The sequence below is a fragment of the Lycium barbarum genome, chromosome 12, assembly GCF_019175385.1.
Source record: "Lycium barbarum isolate Lr01 chromosome 12, ASM1917538v2, whole genome shotgun sequence".
NCBI lineage: Eukaryota > Viridiplantae > Streptophyta > Magnoliopsida > Solanales > Solanaceae > Lycium > Lycium barbarum.
Genome location: NC_083348.1, coordinates 85,854,694 through 85,877,748, shown reverse-complemented (window position 1 = coordinate 85,877,748; position 23,055 = coordinate 85,854,694). Strand labels below are relative to the sequence as shown.

The 23,055-nt window shown below is 33.8% G+C and overlaps 4 protein-coding genes across 4 annotated transcripts; 2 read left to right on the top strand and 2 right to left on the bottom strand.

Moving 5' to 3' along the window:
* The first annotated feature begins 117 nt into the window (after nt 1-117).
* Nucleotides 118-5,589, top strand: LOC132623166 (PAP-specific phosphatase HAL2-like). Its single transcript, XM_060337879.1, has 3 exons — nt 118-1,021; nt 4,141-4,828; nt 5,058-5,589. The coding sequence occupies exons 1-3, from the start codon at nt 655-657 to the stop codon at nt 5,359-5,361; spliced, it is 1,359 nt and encodes a 452-aa protein (XP_060193862.1). The 5' UTR covers nt 118-654; the 3' UTR covers nt 5,362-5,589.
* A 3,693-nt stretch (nt 5,590-9,282) lies between these two features.
* LOC132623594 (glycine-rich cell wall structural protein 1.8-like) lies at nt 9,283-10,065 on the top strand. The gene has a single exon (XM_060338370.1). It carries the CDS (start codon nt 9,400-9,402, stop codon nt 9,850-9,852), a length of 453 nt encoding a protein of 150 aa, XP_060194353.1. The 5' UTR covers nt 9,283-9,399; the 3' UTR covers nt 9,853-10,065.
* A 1,707-nt stretch (nt 10,066-11,772) lies between these two features.
* LOC132623135 (glutathione S-transferase U9-like) lies at nt 11,773-12,885 on the bottom strand. The gene is made up of 2 exons (XM_060337843.1): nt 12,469-12,885; nt 11,773-12,397 (listed from the first exon to the last, which is right to left on the bottom strand). The coding sequence occupies exons 1-2, from the start codon at nt 12,784-12,786 to the stop codon at nt 12,038-12,040; spliced, it is 678 nt and encodes a 225-aa protein (XP_060193826.1). The 5' UTR covers nt 12,787-12,885; the 3' UTR covers nt 11,773-12,037.
* An 861-nt stretch (nt 12,886-13,746) lies between these two features.
* On the bottom strand, nt 13,747-20,350 carry LOC132624844 (secretory carrier-associated membrane protein 2-like). Its single transcript, XM_060339575.1, has 13 exons — nt 20,037-20,350; nt 18,808-18,873; nt 18,394-18,504; nt 18,231-18,293; nt 17,377-17,410; nt 16,871-16,993; nt 15,675-15,737; nt 15,494-15,587; nt 15,217-15,262; nt 14,910-14,977; nt 14,461-14,509; nt 14,199-14,264; nt 13,747-14,104 (listed from the first exon to the last, which is right to left on the bottom strand). The coding sequence occupies exons 1-13, from the start codon at nt 20,094-20,096 to the stop codon at nt 14,018-14,020; spliced, it is 930 nt and encodes a 309-aa protein (XP_060195558.1). The 5' UTR covers nt 20,097-20,350; the 3' UTR covers nt 13,747-14,017.
* Between the last annotated feature and the right edge of the window lie 2,705 nt (nt 20,351-23,055).

The window sequence follows — 23,055 nt, the reverse complement described above, 5'->3', positions numbered from 1 at the left end:
AAGTTATTATATATACTTATAAGCTACAATTACTTACATTTGGGAAGGAACAAAATAAGATATTTTTGTTATATTGTACGCATTAGCCTTTTAATAAGCTTTAAAAGTTTAAGCGAGTTTCAATCCAGGATGATGTGTATATATAACTAAATAAGATGTTATGTTTTATAGATTAATTCAACTACCTAATAGACGCTTGAGAACATACTCAAATGCTTTATTGTGTATTCAAGTGTTTAAGTAGAACAATTCCCTAGTTAGTTTTAATCTACCATAAAGAACTTTCAACTACCAGTAATTAAAGTTATTGTTAGTGAAGTATAAAAGTATTACCCCGATAACCGTAAGTATCTAAATAAAATTTTCTGGCAATTTTAAAAGGGCGTCAATGTATATTAAATATAAAATTTAATATATTTAAATAAAAAGGATTTGATGTGATCTAGCACCTCCGGCCTCAGGAGACGGCAGACTCTTGACTACATTTGTATATAATATAAACAATTTGAGTCCACTCGAATAAGCCATTGTTCTTTGAGCTAATCATTTAAACAACTTCACCCCTATAAAATTATGCCCTACGCTTAATTTGAGAAGGAGACAGTGGCTGCGTGTTACTTTCTTGATCTCTATAAAAAAAAAAAAAAAACAATTATGTCTTCTTGTACTACTACAACTACCTTTCCAACCAAAGTACCACATATCCATTCTAGGCAACATGATGTTTTCCCCAAAAACCAAGTACTAGGAACTCTTTCCTTCTCTTCCAAGAAAAATTCCCACTTGGGTTTCACTGCTCAAACTAGTAGTCAAACTAATTTTCTGTCTGCAATGGATGAAAATTGTAAATTGGAAGTTAGTTCAACTGATATACCAGATGGGTATTCTAAAGAATTGGAAATTGCTGTAAGGGCTGTACATATGGCTTGCTTGCTCTGCCAGAGAGTTCAAGAAAATTTATTATCTGAAAGCTCTAAGCATGTCCATTCTAAGGAAGACGACTCTCCTGTCACTATTGCAGGTAAAATTCTGTTTTGGTCGTTTTATCTTGTGTTGTTATGTTTTTTTCACTTGTGGGGATGTTTCTTGAAATGGGTGTTTGGAAATTCTAGGACTGTGCTTGGGAAAAGGGTAAAGATTGTGTCTTTTTGACTAATCATTTTGGATACTGTTGATTTGGATTCTTGATACATAGTGGAAAATGAATTTTAAGTGTGATATGGGGATGTTTCTTGAAATGGGTGTTTGGAAATTCTAGGACTGTGCTTGGGAAAAGGGTAAAGATTGTGTATTTTTGACTAATCATTTTGGATACTGTTGATTTGGATTCTTGATACATAGTGGAAAATGAATTTTAAGTGTGATAATAGTTCAATTTCGAAGGGGGTAACTTTCTGTCGGGACTTTTTTGGCAATGGCTAAAAGGTACATCCTTTTTGGGTAAAGTGCTTAAAGAGGATAATATTATATCCTTTATCCAAAAAGATTATCATCATTTCCTTTTTAGTCTGTCCTAAAAAGATTATCAGCATTTTATATTTAGAAATAATTTAACTTTATGAGTTAATTTACAGTCACACAAATATCTAAGGCTTGTTTTGGACCACACATTTCAAAAGTCCTCCTTTATTTGTTAAACTTTGTGCCAAGTCAAAGGAGGACAATATTTATGGAACGGAGTGAGTAGTACTTATGGTTAATTTAAAATAGGAAGAAAAACTTGTCAATACCGAACATAGGGGAAGGTAGATATTCTTGTGTCAAATTTGTGGTAAAATTATGTAAACGGAATGACTATTACTTTGGCATGGTTATACTTTGATGGTTTGTTAAATGAAAACTATTGCTACTCATATTTCATGGTAAAAATGGACTTTTCAGTATCATGCTTTTTCAATTAATGGACAGAGACATATCCATAATCCATTAGTGACTCTTTATAGCTCAGTTCACGATCATACTTGAATTGCTATTGGATTGTATTTGTTATTATTTGGAGCTCTAGCCAACCCATGTTTAGTCCTGTGAAATGAAACATAATTCTTTGGTTTTTTGTACTGCTATAGAAGTTGTCTGGAAGTTAAAAAGAGGCGAAGCCTTTTGTTCGCCTAACCAATTCAATCTAATCTTCATGCATATTATTAGAACTTGCAATGTATCAAGATAAAATAGTGCCTTCGGTTAGGTCCTCTGTGTCAATCTATCTTTTTCAATTGGTTTTAATAAAGCATTAAACAGTCATCAAGCAAAATATAATAACTTCGCGTCACAAGTTCATTGATTTTTGCTCTATGGTGACTGGTGAGTGGCTGATTCGTCCAAATTTGTATGTTGACAAGTAACAGTAGAGCCAAAAAGGGCCAAGAAAAAAATGTGCGCCATACTCATAGATGATCATTTAGTCAGTAAATCCATGAATAAATGCCTGTGATCGATTTTCTCCAAGGTTGCTTTACCAAGTTTCAAGGAAAGCAGCATAAATCATAAAGTCACGAGACAATATTGAGGTAACCGCGATTTTCTCCAAGGTTGGTATTCCTCATGAAGGGAACAGTTTGATAATCTTAGCTGCATATTGAGTTCCATCTATTTTTCCACTCAATAAATCCATTAAATGCAACCTTCTGTCTCCCCAAAAAGTAATAAATTGTTTTAAGAAAAAATTTAAGAGAGTAATAAACTCAAGTATGAATATTATTAGTAATTATCTTCTTATGATTAATATTAGGAAACTTTGCTGCTGATGATAGACAGAACATTATTCCATCAAAGTTAAAATTAAGGGAAAAGGGTCAAAAATACCCCTCTACTTTCATAAATTGGCTACTTTTACCCTCCATTACAAGTTGGGGCCAAATCTACCCCTCCCGTTACAACTTAGAGCCAATTATACCCCTACCGTTAGCAAAGTTTCAAAAATACCCCTCATTTTTAACATATTCCCACATAAACAAACCTAGTCATTGGAATTGGGTGACATGGACGCCACATGGCATTTAACTTATTTTATGTGGTGCCCACGTGGCAAACTTTTTAAAAATAATTTGGAAAATTGATTTTTCAAAAAACAAATCTGGGAAAAATGGCTTTTATTAAAAATCTGATTTTTTTTTAATTAAAAATCTGGAAAATGATTTTTTTTTTTAAATCAGTTAGTTCAGATTTTTTAAAAATTAATCCAGATTAAAAAAAAAAATTTAGGACACTTTTTTAATAACCAAAAAATACTTTAAAGTTTTCCAGATTAAAAAAATCATTTTCCATATTTTTTAATTAAAAAATCCAATTTTCGAGAATATATTTTAAAAAAACAGGTTTTATAAAATAAAAAAGTTTCAGATTTTTAATAACAGCCATTTTTCCAGATTTGTTTTAAAAAAATCAATTTTGTAGATTGTTTTTAAAATAATTACCACGTAGGCACCACATAGAATAAGTTAAATGCCGTGTGGCGTCCATGTCACCAAATTCCAATGACTAGGCTTGCTTACGTGGGAATATGTTAGAAATGAGGGGTATTTTTGAAACTTTAAACTTTGCTAACGGTAGGAGTATATTTGGCCCCAACTTGAAACGGAGAGTAAAAGTAGCCAATTTATAAAAGTAAAGGGGTATTTTTGACCCTTTTCCCTAAAATTAATGGCAATGCAAGATCTTTGACTAACAAGGGTTAAACTATCTTGAATTATTGATAGGAGAGTTTTAGAATGAGAATTATTAAGAATATCCTAGACTCAAACAGCAAATAATTTAATGTTTGAGCATCAGCTACTTTGTTTCTAAGATATCTGTCTCCTTCTGCAACCTATGTTCGATGGAATCATTTATGGTACGACTCTAATAACAGTGGGTATACAGAAGTATTCAGTATTAGTACGTCCACTTTATGTCAATTTTTTATTGTAGTTTGAAAACTTTGCACGAAGTATCTCTACCCATGTCACACCCATTCAACTTGGTATGTCAAAAGAAATTAAGGATCCATGTAACATAAGCTGCAGTTGTGGTCCATGGCATGCTCTGGTTTGTGCCATAAGTTATTTGACACTTCAGGGGGTGCATTAATGTTTCCTTGATTGAAACTGCAATATCTTCTTTTTGTTCTCAAAATGCTAAGATCAGCTATCTTGATATTGTTAGACTGGAGTGTTCAAGCAATTGTCAGCTGGGTACTGTCCGAGGCTTATGGCAGTGAGAATGTCTGTATTGTTGCTGAAGAAGATGTGGAAGCGCTTTCAAAGGCTGGCGCAGTTGGCCTGTTAGAAGCAGTAGTAAAAACTGTGAACGAATGTCTAGCCGATGCACCCCGTTTCGGACTAAAAGGTCCAGCTACTGATCTTGATGCTAAAGCTGTTCTTGAGGCCATAAGTCGGTGCAGCTTGGCAGGTGCCAGAGGTAGCAAGTTTTGGGTACTGGATCCTGTTGATGGCACATTGGGTTTTGTGCATGGAGATCAATATGCCATTGCTTTGGCATTGATAGAAGATGGAGAACCTGTGCTTGGGGTTCTTGGGTGTCCAAATTACCCTATGAAGAAGGAATGGCTTAGTTATCAAAATGGTTATAGGAGAATCTTATCTAGGTTGACCGCCCCTACATCTGAATCTTCAGATAAAGGTTCTGTACTTTATGCAAGGAAAGGTGGCGGCAGGGCTTGGATGCAACCGTTACTGTGTGGAGAAAATAACTTTGTGTGGCCAAACTCTGCAAGGGAAATCAGAGTATCCTCCATCGATAACCCAGCACTAGCTACCTTTTGTGAACCAGTTGAGAAGGCAAATTCAAGCCATTCATTCACAGCAGGACTAGCTCATAGTGTTGGACTTAGGTAAATATCTCTCCCAGTTCCCTCTAGTATCCAAAACTAATCTCCGTCTCATACACAACGCATGAAACTTTCAAGATGCTATATTTACTATTGCTTTCTGGTTCTCTGTGTTTTTAGAGTCTATGCTCTGTTACTCTTTGCCCATACTGAATATTCCTTTGCATATTCAAATAATATGTTGTGCATTAAGATGTCTTTTAAAGCTAGGCTGACAGCATATCAACTGCAGGAACCAGCCATTACGTGTATATAGCATGGTAAAGTATGCAGCCGTAGCTCGAGGAGATGCTGAGATATTCATGAAATTTGCGAGGGCTGGTTACAAGGAGAAAATATGGGATCATGCAGCTGGTGTTCTTATCATTGAAGAAGCCGGTGGAGTGGTGACCGATGCAGGAGGGCGTCCATTGGACTTCTCAAAAGGCGAATACTTAGAGGGACTTGATCGAGGTATAATTGCTTGCGCTGGAGCCAAACTACACGAAAAGATCATTCAGGCTGTAGATGCTAGCTGGAACTCCTCTAGCCTTTAAACCTATTGTATGTTACTCAATGTTCAGCCTAAATGTGGTCAAATGGTGTGCATAAGGCCATATGTTGCAAATATAAATAAATGATACTAGCATTATACTGCAACTGTGGGCACTGACTACTGAACCATGAACTGATTCTGTACAGTAAAACCAACTTTAGGCAGATTGATTTCTCGGAAGGAAAACCCCAATTGGAGGACATTATGCTAAACTTTTGAACAATGTGAATGGATCTCTTATTTGATATGGAACAAAAAGCAAGAATAAGAAAGGGAGCAGGGCGGTTGGGGGAGTCAAAATTGAATAAAAGGTCTACATCAGCGTGTGGGAATTTAATTCATTAAAAGAATGCATTAATTGAACTCTGAAAATATCACCTTAGTAGACATAGGGAGAATTGGTAGCATCTGAAAAAGCGAGTGAAATTCAATATGGTGGGCATTGTAGGTCCTTTTCTTTTAATGTCTCTGCCTGCTGCTTTTCTTGTCACCACTTTCTTTAGCTTCTTACTCTCTCTACTTGTCTGCAACCAAGTCTCATGCCCACTTCTAGTCTATGACCTCTCTACATCATACCAGTGTTGGCTTATACTTAATCGCAAACATCACAACTTTATGTGTTTGTGGTAGATTTTCTTGTAGTGTGGAAACCTAGTATCCTTGTAGATTTGGGAAATCCGTTGTTATTGTAGGTATGGGAATCCGTTTCTTGTAAGATTAAGATATATATAAAAGAGTTATAATTGGATATTTTTTATATTGTACATTCCCTCTCATCCATAGTGAAAAATTTCTTTGCTTTTGCCCCGAGGACTAGCTTGACCAAACCTTGTTAAATCCCTATGATATTTTTCTTTTCTATTTGCTTTGTGTTTGATTGTGTGCTAGTTAATCTACGATCTTCGCGATAATGTATCAGAGCAGTGCTTAGGGTTTTCTACACATAATCCAGGGTTGAGATGATTTCTTCATCTTCAATGAAGTACAAAGAAATTCTATAGACATCTAGTTTGAGTCTATGGAAGATTATGATGAGATTGTCCCTAGGGTTACAAGGGTTATGGAAGAAAATTGATGGGGATTTGACCAGAAGGAGAGGGCTTTGAGTACGATCTTCATGAGGGTACAAATAGCATTTTCGCGAGATTGCTGCAGAAAATTTTGCAACAAAGACATGGAAGAAGCTAGATGATGTGTATTCTAGAAAATCACTGACAAACTGCCTCATTTTATTAGAAAAACACGTATTGAGCACGCAGTTAGACACACTTGAGGAAATGTTTGGCGTGTAAAAAAATCCGTCAAAGGAGGGTTGTGTGAAAGGTATTTAACTACCAATTCAAAGGCAAAGTATGTATTAAGCCTATGTCATTTGTAGGATTCAATTCTCATTCAAATTCAAGCTGTACATAAAGGTAGCAAGCAGTAAAACAACAAAGAATAAAGCCAAAGGATAGATGGGAAAAGGATTTTGATTTCTTCTGTTGACTTGTGTGTATAGATGCATTATTTTTGGGGGCTCATACTATAAAGCCTATATTATTGTTGTGTGGTACCAATGGTTTTGGCGCATTAATTTCCTGACCAAATTGTTGTTTCTTCCAAACAAAGGTCCTCCCTTGGTGTATTTTTTTTTTTCCTTTCAGTTTGCCTAAAAAAGTAAAAACCAAAAAATAGAACTGCACTAGTTATAATGGTTTTGAAGTGGGAATTTAATAATAAATACATCAATCCACTAAGTAACTATTTAGTTTTCTAAGTTTTCTTAGGTGTTGGATTGTCTTAATTATTAAGCTTTTCTTTTTATATTAAAGTGTGTGAAACCAAATAAAAGAAAACAAAATAATCCCTTATAGGTTCAAATCTCTTTTGATATACGTTTTATGTCTGTTAAAGTATTGTTGCTAGGAAGTTTGCTTTGTTAAGAACTGCCTTTTAATTGGTCTAATTTTAGATAAAGAGTAAAAGCTTAACCATATTTATAACACAAATCAATGAGGATAAATTTCAGAGATGATCATTTAACAATCACTTTTTTTCATAAAAGTCACTTAACTATCGTATCTAATTCAAAAGTCACTTAACTTGAGTATACTAACACAAAAGTCACTAAACCACTTTCTGGTGTCACTAAACCACTTCACGGTGAATAACTCAATTTTTACTCTCTTTTTTTCTAAAAAAATCTAATAAATAAAAAATTAATTAAAAAGGTTCAACCGACCCAAAAAAATCTATTGCGTCCATCCCAATTTATGTGGCACCTTTCAGATTTCGAGATTCAAACAAGTGTTTCTTTGACCGTAATTTTTTCATATATATTTTAAATATTTTGAATTTTCTATTATCGTGACTTATTGTATTTTTTACGTGGTTTCCAAACATATAAATTTTATTTCAAAAAACTTAAAGATTACATGCCCAAATTCACGATCAAAATTAAACTGTTTTGACTCTCAGAATTCGAACCTTGTCAAGTAAATTGGGACAGAGGAGTAATAATTAATTTTGGGTTGGGTCGGTTGAACCTTTTTATTAATTTATTATTTATTTATTTTTTTTTTAAAAAAAAAAGTAAAAGATGAGCTATTCACCGTAAAGTGGTTTAGTGAGACCGGAAAGTGGTTCAATGACTTTTGTGCCAGTATACTCATAGTTAAGTAATTTTTGTATTAGAAACGATAGTTAAGTGACTTTTGTGGAAAAAAAATGATAGTTAAATGACAATCTGTGAAATTTACCCCAATGTATGACTAGTATTTTTACATCAGATTAAGTTTGAAGTACTGAAGTTTCATTCAAAGGACAATTTCATGTGGTTTCCCTGGCCAGTATAAATTCAAGGGAGTTCCAATTTTTGTATATACAGTACTCTAACGTGTTCCCAAATTCTAAATTTAAAAGGAGATTAAAATTTTACCACCAAAAAATGTTTAACTACTCTTTGAACAGAACAGTTCATATAACAGTTTTTTTTTTTGGTGAAAATAAAAGTTATAATAGAGAATTACAGCGGATATTTTTCTAAATCAATCTTTATTTTGATTCACTTACCCATCGCTAGTATAGTCTTCCATATTTATCAGGATTTATTAGACTATTGAAGAGCTTTCTCATTGAGGCATGCATCAGCCATCTCGATCTTCCATGACCAACGTAACATGCCTAATTTAAGTCCACTCTATTCTTCACTTCTCATTCCTGACGTCTAGCATGGTCCTACATTCATGTTCCCCTCATACCAAATCTTATATTTTTTTTGGGTTTAACTATTTGATAGCTGAAACAGTTCGATTAATTTAGATTCGGGTTGAGTAAATTCACTATGAGGAAAAACTTTTTCTATTTTTAAAATTCAAATTCGAGATCTTAAATTAAATATTGAGAAATCTCGTTGTATATACTCCATCCGTTCACTTTGGACTTTACACATCCTTAATTTAAGAAATAATAATTGATATGTGTACACCAGAATACCCAAATTATTTGACGTTTGGTCTTAGGTCTTGGAAAATGATTTAGGGAATAATTAATATGCTAAGTGTAAAACATGAATATATATATATATATATATATATATATATATATATATATATATATATATGTTTCTCTTGATATTTAAAAAGTGACAAGTAAAAGTGAAATGTATTTTTAATAACGCGGACAAGTAAAAGTTAACGGGGGGTGTAGTACATACAAGATTTAAATTTTCTACTATATATAAGATCAATTCTTATTTATATAACTTCATTAATGAAAATTTAGCCTCTCACAATGTATATGTTGACACTTCATAACACACATTAACAACACATTAAAACGGTGGGACTAGATATCCATAATATAATCTTGTGCACAGTATAGTGCAATAAATTGCACCCACCCTACTCTTATTATATAAAGTCTTCATGCAAGTATTCCCAACTGCCATCCACTTATAACTATCTTCTTTCTCACTCCCTTTCTTCAATGCTTTTCCACCTTCCTTTCCCATAAATACTCTCATTCTTCTCCTCTCTCCTCTCCTAAGCCAAAAAAAATGAAGAAAATCTCCATAACTACCCTCACTCTCTTAGCTGTCTTGCTCATCATCACAGTCACTTCCACCTTTGCTACCAGACACATCAACCCAAAAAACCACGGTGTCGAGAAAACGAAAAAAGCAGGCAGTGGCGGAGCCAGGAATAATGGAAACGACAACGGTGAGGGACCGTTTGGTGGCATTTTTGGGCCTGGAGGAGTGTTTAACATTCCTGGGCTTGGTGGAGCATATGGTAGTGGATTTGGAGGCCCAAAAGGTGGATATGCAAAAGGTGGGGTCACAAGATCTAGTGTTGTGTGCAAAGAAAAAGGCCCATGTTTAGGGAAGAAGCTTAGGTGTCCAGCAAAGTGTTTTAGATCATTTTCTAGTGCTGGAAAAGGGTATGGTTATGGTGGTGGATCTGGTGGATGTACTATGGATTGCAAGAAGAAATGTGTTGCTTATTGTTAAAAGAAAATGTTACAATAAAATGGGCATGACCCTTAGCTAGTAAAGTGCTAAGAGTATTACTACTACTTTTTATTATACTAATATTTGATGACAGGCTCCTTTTTTAGCTTGTGTGTTTGTTTTTATTTTGTGATGACACATGTCATGTGGAAGACTTTGTTATGCAGCTAAGTTCTGCAGTTATAATAGTAATACTAGAATTAATGATGAGAACTTAATGTTTGGGATTGGGATGTTACGTTAATTTATCCTTCATCTTAGCCTTGGAATTATGATTCATGAGAAAATTCTTGAAAAGTATTAGTGAAATGACTTCTTGTTTTTCTAAAACGTAACATTAAATATTTTAAAATAAACACAGTTTGCTAAAACGATTAATATTTGGGACCACATGTGCTGTTTGAAGGACATATATTACTCACAAGTCTCAAGATATCAGAGGGGGTTAAATTTAGTTTAATGCATTTTCGAATGTCATGTCGTACTTGTATGTCTAAATTCTTAAGTGTGATAAATTGGTAGATTTGGCTCAATTAAGATGTTTCTACTCCTAAATACTGCTTCTCGCCCTATTAATGTGTAATTAGTTGGCTACATTTAATCATATTGACTAATAACATGAAGAGGGGGTGGGGATATGATGATTAGATTAATGCTTCATTAATATATGGCAGCTCCCTCATTAATTGTAACTTATCTTATATCTATAGACTAAGAAAAAGAAAGAAAGATTGTGAAGCAGTTCACTACAGATTGGTCTTTATCAAATGAGCGTTTTGTTTTTTTATAAAAACTTGTTTTCTAGTCAAACGGATGAACTTGCACACGAGTCGACCATTTCACTAAGTATCTAATATCTCTCACCAATACAAATATCGAGTAATTCTTAAATGAATGAGAAAAAATCAACTAACAATTTGTCAAAATTTAAACTCGGTTCTCTCATAATTTGATGCAATCACCCTACGTCAACCACAATAGTACATATATGTAGTTAGACAAAATTTTCGCCTCTTTGTCTTCCACTGCTTTTTCAATTGCGAAACGTGCTTCTCTATTATAATTAAAGTCACTACAAAGACAAACTTAGCCAATTCTCTGCAAGAAGTACTTTCAAATCAATTTGTCACAAGAAGTATGTTCAATAATGTCTTCCTCAGGATCTAGAGAAAATGCATCTTTGGTACATCAATTAGCAGGTATGAGAGGATTAATGTCACACTTAAAAAAAATTCTTGATATAAGATGAAACACAACAAGAAATGAGTATACCAAAACAGTAATTTAATACAAGGGATTCTATCTTATGTCTAACAGCACTTGGGTCAGAGTAGTCATAAATAAAAGAAACGATGGTCAAAAACACACATGATCTATCACTTTTTCGCAAATTTCACACCCCAACTATCAGTTATACCATTTTCCTACCTTAGCTATCACCATCTATATATTAAAACACACTTAGTTGATAGTTCAGGTAAAAAAGAGAACAACTGATAGTTGGCCTAGCCAGCTTCGAGGTGTGTTTTATCGCTCATGTATAAAATTCTGAGTGATTGCTCATTTAAATAAGCTCTTTCTGCCTTAGCTGGCTATATTCTGTGTCAAAATGAATTTCTGTGACATTCTGTCATTTGGTATAGTTGGACCTTTTGTTATATTGCAGCCTATAAGAAAATGCTTTTTGGATTAGTGTGGCGAATGAGACTGGACATTTGGTTCCGCTGACAAGGATCACTATGTATGCAATGCTTGAAGATGATCGATTTTTCATGTATCGGCATCTCATCAATAGAGCACTGTATCCAGAGAAGGATGATGGACTTTTTTTTCAATGTTATCCAGCTTAAGCTATTACTTTCCAATTAGTCTGTCAATTTGTGTTATGAGGTAGACAATCTTGAACAAGCATCACTTAGTTTTACCTAAAAATAGTAGAGAAGTGCTTATCAGCAATGTAGTTCACATTTCAACCAGATGGCCATAAGCCTTATTACAACAACAACAAGATACCCAGTGTAATCCCACAAGTGGGGTCTAGGGAGGATAGAATGTACGCAAACCTTACCCCTACCTTTGTGGGGTAGAGAGGCAGGCCATAAGCCTTATTACACAGCAGAATTAAATGAGAAATTTTAGCACTAGTACAAACAAACACAGTAGGAAGAAAAGAGAACACAGAAGCTCACTGAGATTGAGCATTAGTGATTCTTTGTTTGAAAAATCGAACAAATGATACCACCGTCTCATGAGGGGGAACAGTTTCGTTTACTAGGGGAAGTTCAAGTAGAGTGTTCACCCATGAGTGTATCAGGGGAGTCTTTTCTGGATCCAAAAGCTTCACTCCAAACACTTCCTCTTGTGCTTTATATGCGCCAAATGCTACGAGGATTAAGATGTCTAGGAGCCCTATGTTCCCACCTTCAATGCCCCCTGGAAACATATCCTTCATTCCATCTTCAAGCACGCCTAGTTTCTCATAAAATTCCTCACATGCTTTTTCTTGTTCTTCCGCTGTGAATATCTTCACCGTGCACTCCATCACCTGAAATGCATACGCGGATAGTCTGAATTATTGTATTACATGAAACTTAAAATGGATTTTTGTGATGTTACCTGTTGAATATAAGCAGACCAGAATCGGACTTTAGATCTTTCATAAGGATCTTCTGGCAAGAGTCGAGGTCCATTCTTCCATGTTTCATCAATGTATTCAAGAATGACAAGCGACTCAATTACTGGTTTCCCATTGTGAACAAGAACAGGAACTTTCTTATGAACTGGGTTGTGTTTGAGGAGCAATGGACTTTTGTTATTCAGATCTTCTTCTACATACTCAAAAAGTATGCCTTTTACTTTGAGAGCCAGTTCTACTCTCTTCACATAAGGGCTAAACAACTGTCCATGTAGAGTTACCTTGTTTTCTTCTCCCATTTTTCCACTATGATATTCTTTGTGAGTTAATATGCATGGTTTTGCTTATGTATATATTTAAACATGCTTTCATCAGCCTTCCATTTGTTCAACGTTGAAAAAGGCTAATATATTTTTAAGATTCTTGCAATGTGTATATAAAATTGTGTGTTTTTTGACTTGGCATGTGGGTTCAATCAAACGGCAGGAGAAAAAGAGTAAATAAAGCTATAACTACCAAAATAACATGCAATACTCCCAGTTTGTCTCCCTAACAAACTCCAAAGTTTAAGTTAACGAATCATACGAGGTCTAGACAAAATTTATTATTAAGTCAATCCATTACAAGATTAGCTTCAAAGTTCAGTACCAAACCATGGGTCCTCCTTTCTTTCCCAAAAATCATAGCGAAACAGATCATTTACAATCTGGTTTTTATCATATCAACGTTGTGGGTAGAGAGTTTCTTTCCTCATAAACGCGCTGCCAGGTTTACATTCTTCCATGTTATAAAACTTGTTTTCTAGTCACACGAATGAGTGTAGGCAGACTCAATTATTTCACTAAATACCTGATTTCTTTCCTCAATAAGGATATCGAATAATTCTGTTCATCAAACCTTAAATAAATGAGAAGCAATTAATTTAGCTATTTTTGGCTTTGTTAGAATTTGAACTCCACTCTCATAATTTGACGCAATCACCTTATGCAAATGATAATATAGCTAGTTAAGAAAGAAAAAAAAAATCCCCTTTTTTCACAATGTTTCATTGTTTCCACTGCTTTTTCAATTGAGAAATGTGCTTCAGTTATAATTACAATTCAAGTAACTAAAAAGGACAAACTATATCAATGCTCTGCAATAAGTAACCCAAATCAAGTCATCACCAGTATGTGTTTCATTTATATTTTCAATCGCACATGAAAAAATGCTCGATTTAAGATGAAACATTACAAGAAATGAGTACACAAAAAAGGCAATTTAAACATGTAAAGATTGTGTCTTCAATAATACAAGGCATTCTATCTTTTTCTAACAGCACTTTGGTCAAAGTAGTTATAAATAAAACATACATCATAAGAGAATGATCACTACAAACATATGAAACAAACATATCTGCCTAACTGAAGTAACCAAAACATCTGAAAACAATACTATCAGCCACAACTGAAATAGCCAACTTCTGTATCCAATATCCTCCTCATAGGCAAAGGGGACGCAAACGACATCCTTCTCCAAAACCATTCTTCATTATATTGCAGCTCTCATGGCCCCTCTAGTAGCTTCTTGCTTCATCTGTGCAGCTTTACCACTTCCTCGGAAATACATGTATACTTGCTGCATTATGACAGTAAAGTAAAACAAAAGGTTAGACTCCGGGTTCGAGTAAAAAGAAATTCTGGAACGTGCAGAAATAGAAAATGAGTCGGACCTGGATAACCCAAATGCTCAGCAATGACTCGAGACAAAATAGCCCAAAACCAATGAAGTAGAAAATCTGGGCAACAGATACATGTTAATAGCAGAACTTTCATAGCTTAGAGTTAAAACTTCATTAGAAAGAAGTTTTGAATAGGTTCTGTTCTTCCATATTTCTTCTTCAAACTAATGAAAAGGTCAGTCCATCTTACAAAAAGGCGTAAGAAGTATGATAGAGATACTATGGGATTGTGCCTAATATAGTCATAACTCACCCCAACAAGTACATTTTTGCCGATGAGATCTACCGCAGGCAGGATGCCACTGTTTCAACAAATAACAAAACATCAGATCGTTCTAACAGTTAGCTACTATGCAGATGAAACCCACACAAAAATTGAAAGCAAAAAAGCTTTAAGAGGGCATTTAGTCTTTGATTGAAAGAGAATTATGGAACTAGTACGCTAGAAACAGTGAATTTGTTTGAATCTATACTTTCTTTATCTTTTTTGAATAAGGTGACAGTGTTTTCTAGTGTTTGTAATGATGACCATGGTCCCTTCTACCGTAGCTTATAAAAGATTAACTTTAAGAAGGCTAATATCCCTCTGGGATGCATGTTCAAAGTGAGAAAAAATGGAATTAGGAAACTGAGCTTAAGCAATTTTAAAAGGATATGGTTTTGCAACTTTTTTTAAGAAGTCAAATGCAGTATGGAACTTACGTAAGGGATTTTCCTCTGAAGACTACTGGAGGAGCAACAGCAGCAAAGATGCAGAATACAATGTGAACCTGCAAACAGAGAAAAATCTATTACAGCTAGCACAATCAAGTCAGATATCAAGAAAACCTTTGTAACATGGACTCAAGTACAGGTATGTACCCGGGTATGGTACTACCTTTACCTTTTTGCAAGTTTCTAGTGTATTTGGAAGGATCCTTATGAAGTACTCATTCCGATTTCATTCACGTTCAGCTTATTACAAAGCCACAAAAAGTCTATATAACATAAGACTGCATAAAGAACTTACCAAGTAAAACAAGAAAAACCACGCAAACTTCATGGCACCCTCAGTTCTGTGAACAAATACCTTGATTAGTAGGGGAGGTAAAAAGGGAGCAAAAACAGGGGGAGAAAAAGGCGTAGGCGAAATAGTAAAGAATCAGTTTTCTACCACATTGACAAATTTTTCGAATATAACACTTCAGCAATAACAATCAACAAAAAAATTGGTTCTCGCATTCAAAAACTGTTTGATGATTTCTGAAGTAAATCAGTTCAATTCTCCAAAAGACAGGAAAATTTACCTAAAAGCACGATACAGAGGACGATACCACATGAAGTAGGCTCCAGGAACACCCGCTATGAAGTAAATGATAGAAAGGAACCAGATCTTTACATCTAAAACCAAAAAACTAAAGTTAGTACTCCGACTTCATCAGATAAGTAATGACATGTAGAGACATTGAACAAGCCAGTTCGATGTACCTCCTTCTTTAATCCATGCTGTAGTGGTAGCTACAATGTTCCATAAAAGGCATGCAAAAAGTCCTGCTCACAATCAGCATATATCTCATCAGCAAGAGATAAACAAGAAACTCACATACAGTACAAAATGACAAGACGTAATCAAAAAGATCATTAGAAAAATTTATTCCAGGAAGACAGATATGCCAAGTTATAACATGCAAAGAATTTTCATTGAACGACCGGAACAACAGCAAAAGCTTGTTCTAGTTGCAATTTTCATGATAAGATACAGAGGGAGCCATACCATATGATCCCTCAACTGTCTGCCGGATACAATCAAGTGCGACATAGAGATATTCACAGTTAGGGGATGATTATTCAGAAAACACCAAAAATTAGCAAAAAAGAAAAGTCCCCCACCTTTACCGGACACTTACATCTTACGGGACATGTACACTTTTTTTTTGGTCCATGTAACATGCAGATCGTGGTGAGAAATGTGAAGGGTTACCAAATCTCAGTTTTTCTTACTATGCAGACTAAACTAGGGTCTTTTAAGTTTCTAAAATATTGTATTTATTTCCTTGAAGGCCTGCAAAAAAGCATTAATGAGGATCTGACTTTTTTGGCCCTCATTTTCTCATTATTTTTTATATTCTTTTGATGAATGGGGGATACACTTCAATGATGGATAAAAAAGGAAATATGAGGTGTTTTACTTTCGGAGAAGAGTATCAATAAAAAAGGGAAACAAATGTAACAAAACAAAGGCTTTATGTCCCAAGTGTACAAATCGTGAGAAAAGAAAAGCATGCCACATGTTATATTGTTGATTGGCATGGTAAAAGTCCAAGGAACTACTGTTGGATGCAACGAATTAAGTCAAAAGAACTATAGCGATATTCCCATTTGATTGGCACTTTACTATTTGAGTCCAACTATTTTTCTGACAATTCTATCCGAACTTCTCTAAATATTTTCTACTCAAGAAGTTGTGATTTAGTACTTATTTGTTGTTTTTAAATACGTAAATTTTATTTAACCGAATCAAGGAGTTGATGTTAGAAGTAGATGTGTTGACACTCGCTCCGAACCCCACAATTTTTTGGATGGAGGGAGCACTATATAGGAGCAAAAAACAAAATAAAGCACGCACCATACACAGTGTTGCAAAGTAGAACAACCAAACACATCGTAAACAGTAACTGACATACCCAAGAATGTTGTAAATGCAACATATTGTAGCTTTTGAAGATGAATTGGTATTTCATTTGCAATATCATGATGGATAATCGGGAAGAATGGAGGCCAATTTTTCTGCTCGATAACAATACCGGCTGCAACTCAAAGAGAAATTAAACTTGTAAGATATACTGCACGAATCACAGGATAGAAATTCCATCTGAAATACAATACTCTACAAAACCTTGCAAGTTACTCGGGGAAATCAGAGAATTGAAAGTTGCATTTTCTACTTCAAAAATGGAAAGAATGGTGGACACTTTATGAGAAGTATAAGAAGATAAAATCAAAATAGTAGCCCTGGACAAAAATCACAAGGCTCAATCAGGAACATAGAGGAAGGTCCCATTATGTTTTTTCCTTCAGATTTAATTAGAAATTATAGATGGTTTCCCCCCTCTATATTAGTAGTTTAAATGTCTACAAATATAGCAGAAGCATAAACGACAAAAAAATTGAAGCAAAATAAAAAAAGCACCTCTTGCTACAGCATCTTCTCTCCTTTTTAGTTCCTGCAAAACAAAGAGAAACCAGATGAGTGAAAAATGACTTTGATACACCAGCAATGAAGAACAGAGGTGCAAATGGAGGAAAATGGCATTTTCAGCTCAAATACATCAATAACACTATAACGAGAGAGGAGGAACGAGAGCTGTAGTCACCAAAAGACATCATAGAAAGCAACTCATTCCAAATAAGACAAAGTAGACAGCTGTGACAAGATCACAAACGAATTAACCCAAAACCTCTGGCTCAAAAACAAGTTGAGGCCTGAATGAGTTCTTAACTTGATTATCAGAGTGAGGACCCTCAGCGAAAACAGGGAAGTAATTGGAAGCACTCTACTGACCTCCTATCCCCCTCATGTAAATTTTCATTAAGTGGGTTGAAGCATCTTCCACATTTATCTTTAGATATCAGAACTAACGCTTCCAACCAATCTCTCCATTACACCACTGCAATGAGAGAAGGAAGGCAGAAAGAAGCCCCTAGGATGCAAGCATAACTATACCACAAGCAGTAAACCCACAATTTCTACGGCAGATGCTCCCATTTATTTTCAAGAATATACTACGGAACAAGTCTGCAATTCGGCCATGTTCATCAGGGGTATAAGAAAGCGCAATTCTGAGAAAGAATAATAAACCACAATAACTCCCCAAAAGGAAATCCAGAAAATACAATATTCGGAAGGAAAAAGAAGAGGAAAACAAGAAAAATCTGTTGGATTACCGAGGGAAACTAACAAATCTCGCTGTCTTATACAAAGCAAGAAACATACATCACCAAGAACATTGGTGTGATTATTATACACTAGTTCAAATTCCATACCTGTTCCCTCCGCCGCAATTCATTCTCCTTAGACTGTAATACTTTTTCTTTCTTTTTCAGGTCCTGTAATTCAAACCAAAGAAATCATCAAGATATTGATGTCAAATAAGATAAAGATGACATATAAGCATGTGCACTCAAAGATTCAGAAAGTTCAAACTACCGAAGCACTATCAAGAGGAATATCGATTGACGCATTGCCATCATAGAAATCAGCTGGTTCTGGCGGAAGGGGTGAAAGCCTGGAGTTTGTTGCTGGAGGCACACTCCCAGACTGAAACGTTGATAAAAGGAAAAAGATTTAAGAAAACAATCAACAAAAGAAATGTAACTCCAAAACTAATTAAGCCTAAAACTTTGATTGGAAAAATAGCATTGAATTCTAGAAGAAATTTGTAGTGAACGGACACAAAACTAAAGAATACTCATGTAAAGCAAATGCCTTGTTCAGATACAACTGCAGTTTGTAAAGGTAGAAATATTGATCTCTTTACCAAAATAAGGAAAATTGGTTTCATGACCTGATGTAAACACACTGAGATAGACACAGAGGTAGAGAAAATTATATCCAACTTACTGTGGTGTAAAATGCACCTCCACTAAATTTTGATTGCCCTGAAGATTTCCCTCTGCCTCCACCATCCTGAAGCAAATTTCAGAAGATAACTGAGACCATTATATGAGAAGAATTACGTTATCTGACAGTAGCACACAATGATGCCATAATTTATGTTCAAGCACAGGAAATCAGTGCAAACATAATTAAAATCCTGTAATGTGTAATCTAACGTGACTCTGTGACATCATTCATTGTACTTTAGGAAAAAATGGACAGAAGATCCTATGTTAAAAACACATCAACAATAGAGGGTTCTCACATTCAAATATGAAGGAATTTGTTTCTCCAGAATGCCTCCAGCGTTTACAGTACTAAAGCCAAAAGAAATTAATTTATCACTTTTACTACTACAATTTTTATACCAATCATTCTCATCAAAAAAAAAAAAAAATTATACCAATCATTCCTTATCCAACGCCTCTGGAAACATTATTACCAATTGCATAATGGAACACTTTTCAAAATGAAAACTACAAACCATTTTCCTTTACATACCAACTCCTAAACTGTTCAGACAAGATTAAAAGCCACATTACAGATAAAAGCATTTGACTCGGTGAAACGAAAAATCTTTCCCTCATATCTCGGAATACCAAAAATAAACAACTTTCCAACTGTCCCTAATCATAGTATATAACAATTCCATAATCATATATTTCAATATCTCCCAAAGAAAATGTCAAATTACACAAAAAATCAATCACACAAACTAAGATGGTTCAAAATCAATCAATCCAACAAAACATGGAAAATAGGAAGCTCCAGCTACACTTCTCATTTTTTGGATTTATAAGCTCCAACTACACTTCTACAATAAAAACGATCAACTCCAAAATATATATAAAACCCGAAACACCAAATTCAACTTAAGTCAACTTCAAGCTATACCCTTTTCAAGTACACATTACACATACATACTTATCACCCAAAACTTAAACAAAATTGAAATATTGACTTGCAAACCAATAAAGAAAAGAAAACCCCACAAAGGAAAAAAGAGCATAATTTCACAATTAAACCACATAGTACAGGTTAGACCAGTAAAATCACTTACCCCATCACTCAAACTTGACCAAGTGAAGAATGATGAAATTTTCACTTGCATAGCAGCAAAACAGGAAACCCCATAACATAAAAAGAGAGACTTTCCATAATTAGACCACAAAACAAGAAAGAAAGGAACTTACAGCAAAAGGATTAACTTCTTCTTCTTCATCAAAAGGATTTCGATCATAACGGCCAGCCATGTCAACAAAACTTTACTAGTCTCTCAATTCTGCTTCAACACAGTAAATTTACAGGAAAAAGGTGAAGTAGAGATGATTGAGATCTGAATAGTAAAAATAGGTGAAAAAACTTAGCAGAGAAGGAAGTCTTGAAAAAAACAAGAACTACTATTCTAATTTTTTATGAGGAAAACAAGAAGAAAGGAATGATACAATTCTAGTCTAGAGATAGAAAGAGAAGAGAAGAAAACAGAGAAAAAGATGAAATATGGGGGCGGTTTTCGTCAGTTTTTAATTTTTAATTAGTACCACTGCTTAGACTATTCACTATTGTTAGAAAACCAAAATGTATTATCTCGTTTGTGCGCTAAATTAGTAGTTAAAAGTTAATCTATATATATAATTGCTGGACATAGGTCAGCATCTTTATTTATTTTTATTTTCAAATTTTTGCATTCATCTTATATTTTAATTATATTAATTAATTAGTAAAAAAGGATCTGATATATCTGTTTCGAATAGTTGTGTCCAATTTTTAGAACGTTGCGTCTACTACGTAGTACATAGTTGTCAAAATTTGCCTGTCTTTCTCCTAAGTAGTTACTGAATTAATCCCTGATGAAAAAAAAAAAAAAACGTTACTGAATTAATCCCCAACAATTCTTATTCCCACGTTCCTTTTCCATTCTATGAGCATGTTTGGATGAGCTTATGTCTATAAGTTGTTTGCAGCTTATAAACTAAAAAAATAAGTTGGGGTAGTCTAACTTATTTTTTTTGGCTTATAAGTTGTTTTCAGCTTATAAGCTGCTTTAGATAAGCTAAGTCAAATGGACCCAATTATTTTTTTGAGCTTATTTTAAGCACAAAATGACTTTAAGCTGGTCAGCCAAACACTCAAAAAAACTGAAAACAGCTTATAAGCTATAAGCAAATCCAAACTGGCTCTATGTCATTATTTGGTTACTTTCTATTCTTCCATTTCAATTGTCCATTACTTCCAAAATTGAAGACTTCATTTGCCTTTTACGTTGCCATCCTATATTTCAATATAAAGTTTCTTTCTCTTTCTTTAACCTTATTATTAGTATTTTTATTATTATTATTAGTTTATGCTATTATTTTAATACTTTACCTTCCATTCCAGTATTTCTTTTTCTCTTCGTTACTTTTAATTATATATAGGAATAATAAGAGGAATTAATCGAGAAAATGAAAGTGCTTTTTATAATTTCTTGATTTTGCAAAAGCATGAGAATTTTGCTAAAAAAATTAGAAGAGAAAAACTAGGGATTGAATTTTTTTAAGTTGAAACGCGTTTTTTTTTTTTTTTTACTCTAAATGGATAGAATACTGTATTATTAGGCATATGTCTATGATCTTCAGTTATTTTTGTTATTGTCACGTTGTTTCCTAGAAAGTATTATTCATTTTTTAGTTCATGAAAGTATATAGCCGTTTCAATAATCATCTTTTTGGCAAGTCGTTAAGTGTAACTTTCTTGATAAATAATGTACTTATATAGCCTGTATTGAGAATGTGACTTATGTGCTTTTGACCGCATGAATTGACATGGTTAAATTTAAGGCTCAGGTAATAGAGTGATAATGGTGGTTCCTCTACCGAACTAGAAGTTAATGAAGAAAATACCGAAAAAGCACAGCCAAGGTATTATTATATTATTATTTAGTAACTGATTTTCTTTATATGGAAGCTTTGATTAAATATGTTTGTTTAGTAATCTTAAAAGTTCATGAAAATAAAGTTGACTTTTGAGACGCAATAAAATCTCCATGAAAGAATTATTTTGATATTGTAAACAATCTTTTTAAAACTGTAATCTTGGTCTGAATTTTATTATTCAGTAATAACACAAAATTTTAATTTTTATGTGTAGAATTAGGATAAAGTTGGTTTAACTTTCTATTTGTTATTACTATTCACTAGATTTTTTTTGTATATGAATATAGGAAAGGGAAAAAATGATAATTATTGTCTTCCAGAGACATACTTTTTATGTACACAAAATATATGTGAAGGATAAATTTTACAATCAGAGAATATATAGAAGATAAAACAAATTAATCAAAGAAAAATACTTTTATATAATTTATTAGAGGTACCTGAGTATGTGACTATGCTAAATATTTCAAAATTAAATTAAAATGTTAACATTTTTAATTTTAAGAGACTACCTTGTATTTTTTTTAATATTAATTTTATGTTGGAACATTCTCAACATTTCTAATTTTTATAAGAATCTTGAATATAAAAAGGATTAGTCACAAGTTCAATGAGGTAATTCACGACCGCGCGAAGCGCAGACATATTTCCTAGTTACATATGTTTACAGGAAACCTGTATCCATTAATTGTGGCCCGTGGGAGGGGAAAAAAAAAGGATAATTAACCCGTCATAAAGTATCAAATTAACTATACTGTTAGGGATCATTTGGTGTATGGTATAAGCTCGATATATCTAACTTCAATTTACGAAGAAGAAGGGTGAGAAATTCTAGTATTTCTTGTGAATTCCAGTTCAAGTATGTATTTTTATCTTTACCGTGACCCTTTCTTCTTATCTTTCTTTGTTTTTCCAACTTATTTTTGTCAATCCCAGCTACTCAATTTTTTTCGTTTACTATAGACTATAGTGAACCTTCTTAGAGATTGGTCACAGCATTTTAAAAAAAATATTTTCTATGATAAATTCAAAGCAAAATAAAAGATGAAGAGAGCGAAGATTGCAACATTCGTTATCAAGTGTACATTTTGTCCATGATAAAATAAAACAAATGACAATTCAAAGATTGACATCCTGATGAAAGAAAAAGAAAGAAACACCCCCTCTATTGTTTTTCTTTTAAACTTATCAAGGGTATCAGCACAGGAAATACGCCAAAGATCATATTATGAACTGGTAAAAAACAGTAGCAAAGTAGATACTTTCATTACCGAATTTCCAGCAAGGTCAAATAAAA

Coding starts and splice junctions, on each gene's coding strand:
- LOC132623166 (XM_060337879.1), top strand. CDS start 655: ATGTCTTCTTGTACTACTACAACTACCTTTCCAACCAAAGTACCACAT. Junction 1,022..4,140: donor CTCTCCTGTCACTATTGCAG/GTAAAATTCTGT, acceptor TGATATTGTTAG/ACTGGAGTGTTCAAGCAATT. Junction 4,829..5,057: donor GCTCATAGTGTTGGACTTAG/GTAAATATCTCT, acceptor TATCAACTGCAG/GAACCAGCCATTACGTGTAT.
- LOC132624844 (XM_060339575.1), bottom strand. CDS start 20,096: ATGGCTGGCCGTTATGATCGAAATCCTTTTGATGAAGAAGAAGAAGTT. Junction 16,994..17,376: donor AGAAGATGCTGTAGCAAGAG/GTGCTTTTTTTA, acceptor TTTGAGTTGCAG/CCGGTATTGTTATCGAGCAG. Junction 14,510..14,909: donor TTCAGAGGAAAATCCCTTAC/GTAAGTTCCATA, acceptor TTGTTGAAACAG/TGGCATCCTGCCTGCGGTAG.
- LOC132623594 (XM_060338370.1), top strand. CDS start 9,400: ATGAAGAAAATCTCCATAACTACCCTCACTCTCTTAGCTGTCTTGCTC.
- LOC132623135 (XM_060337843.1), bottom strand. CDS start 12,786: ATGGGAGAAGAAAACAAGGTAACTCTACATGGACAGTTGTTTAGCCCT. Junction 12,398..12,468: donor GGTCTGCTTATATTCAACAG/GTAACATCACAA, acceptor TATGCATTTCAG/GTGATGGAGTGCACGGTGAA.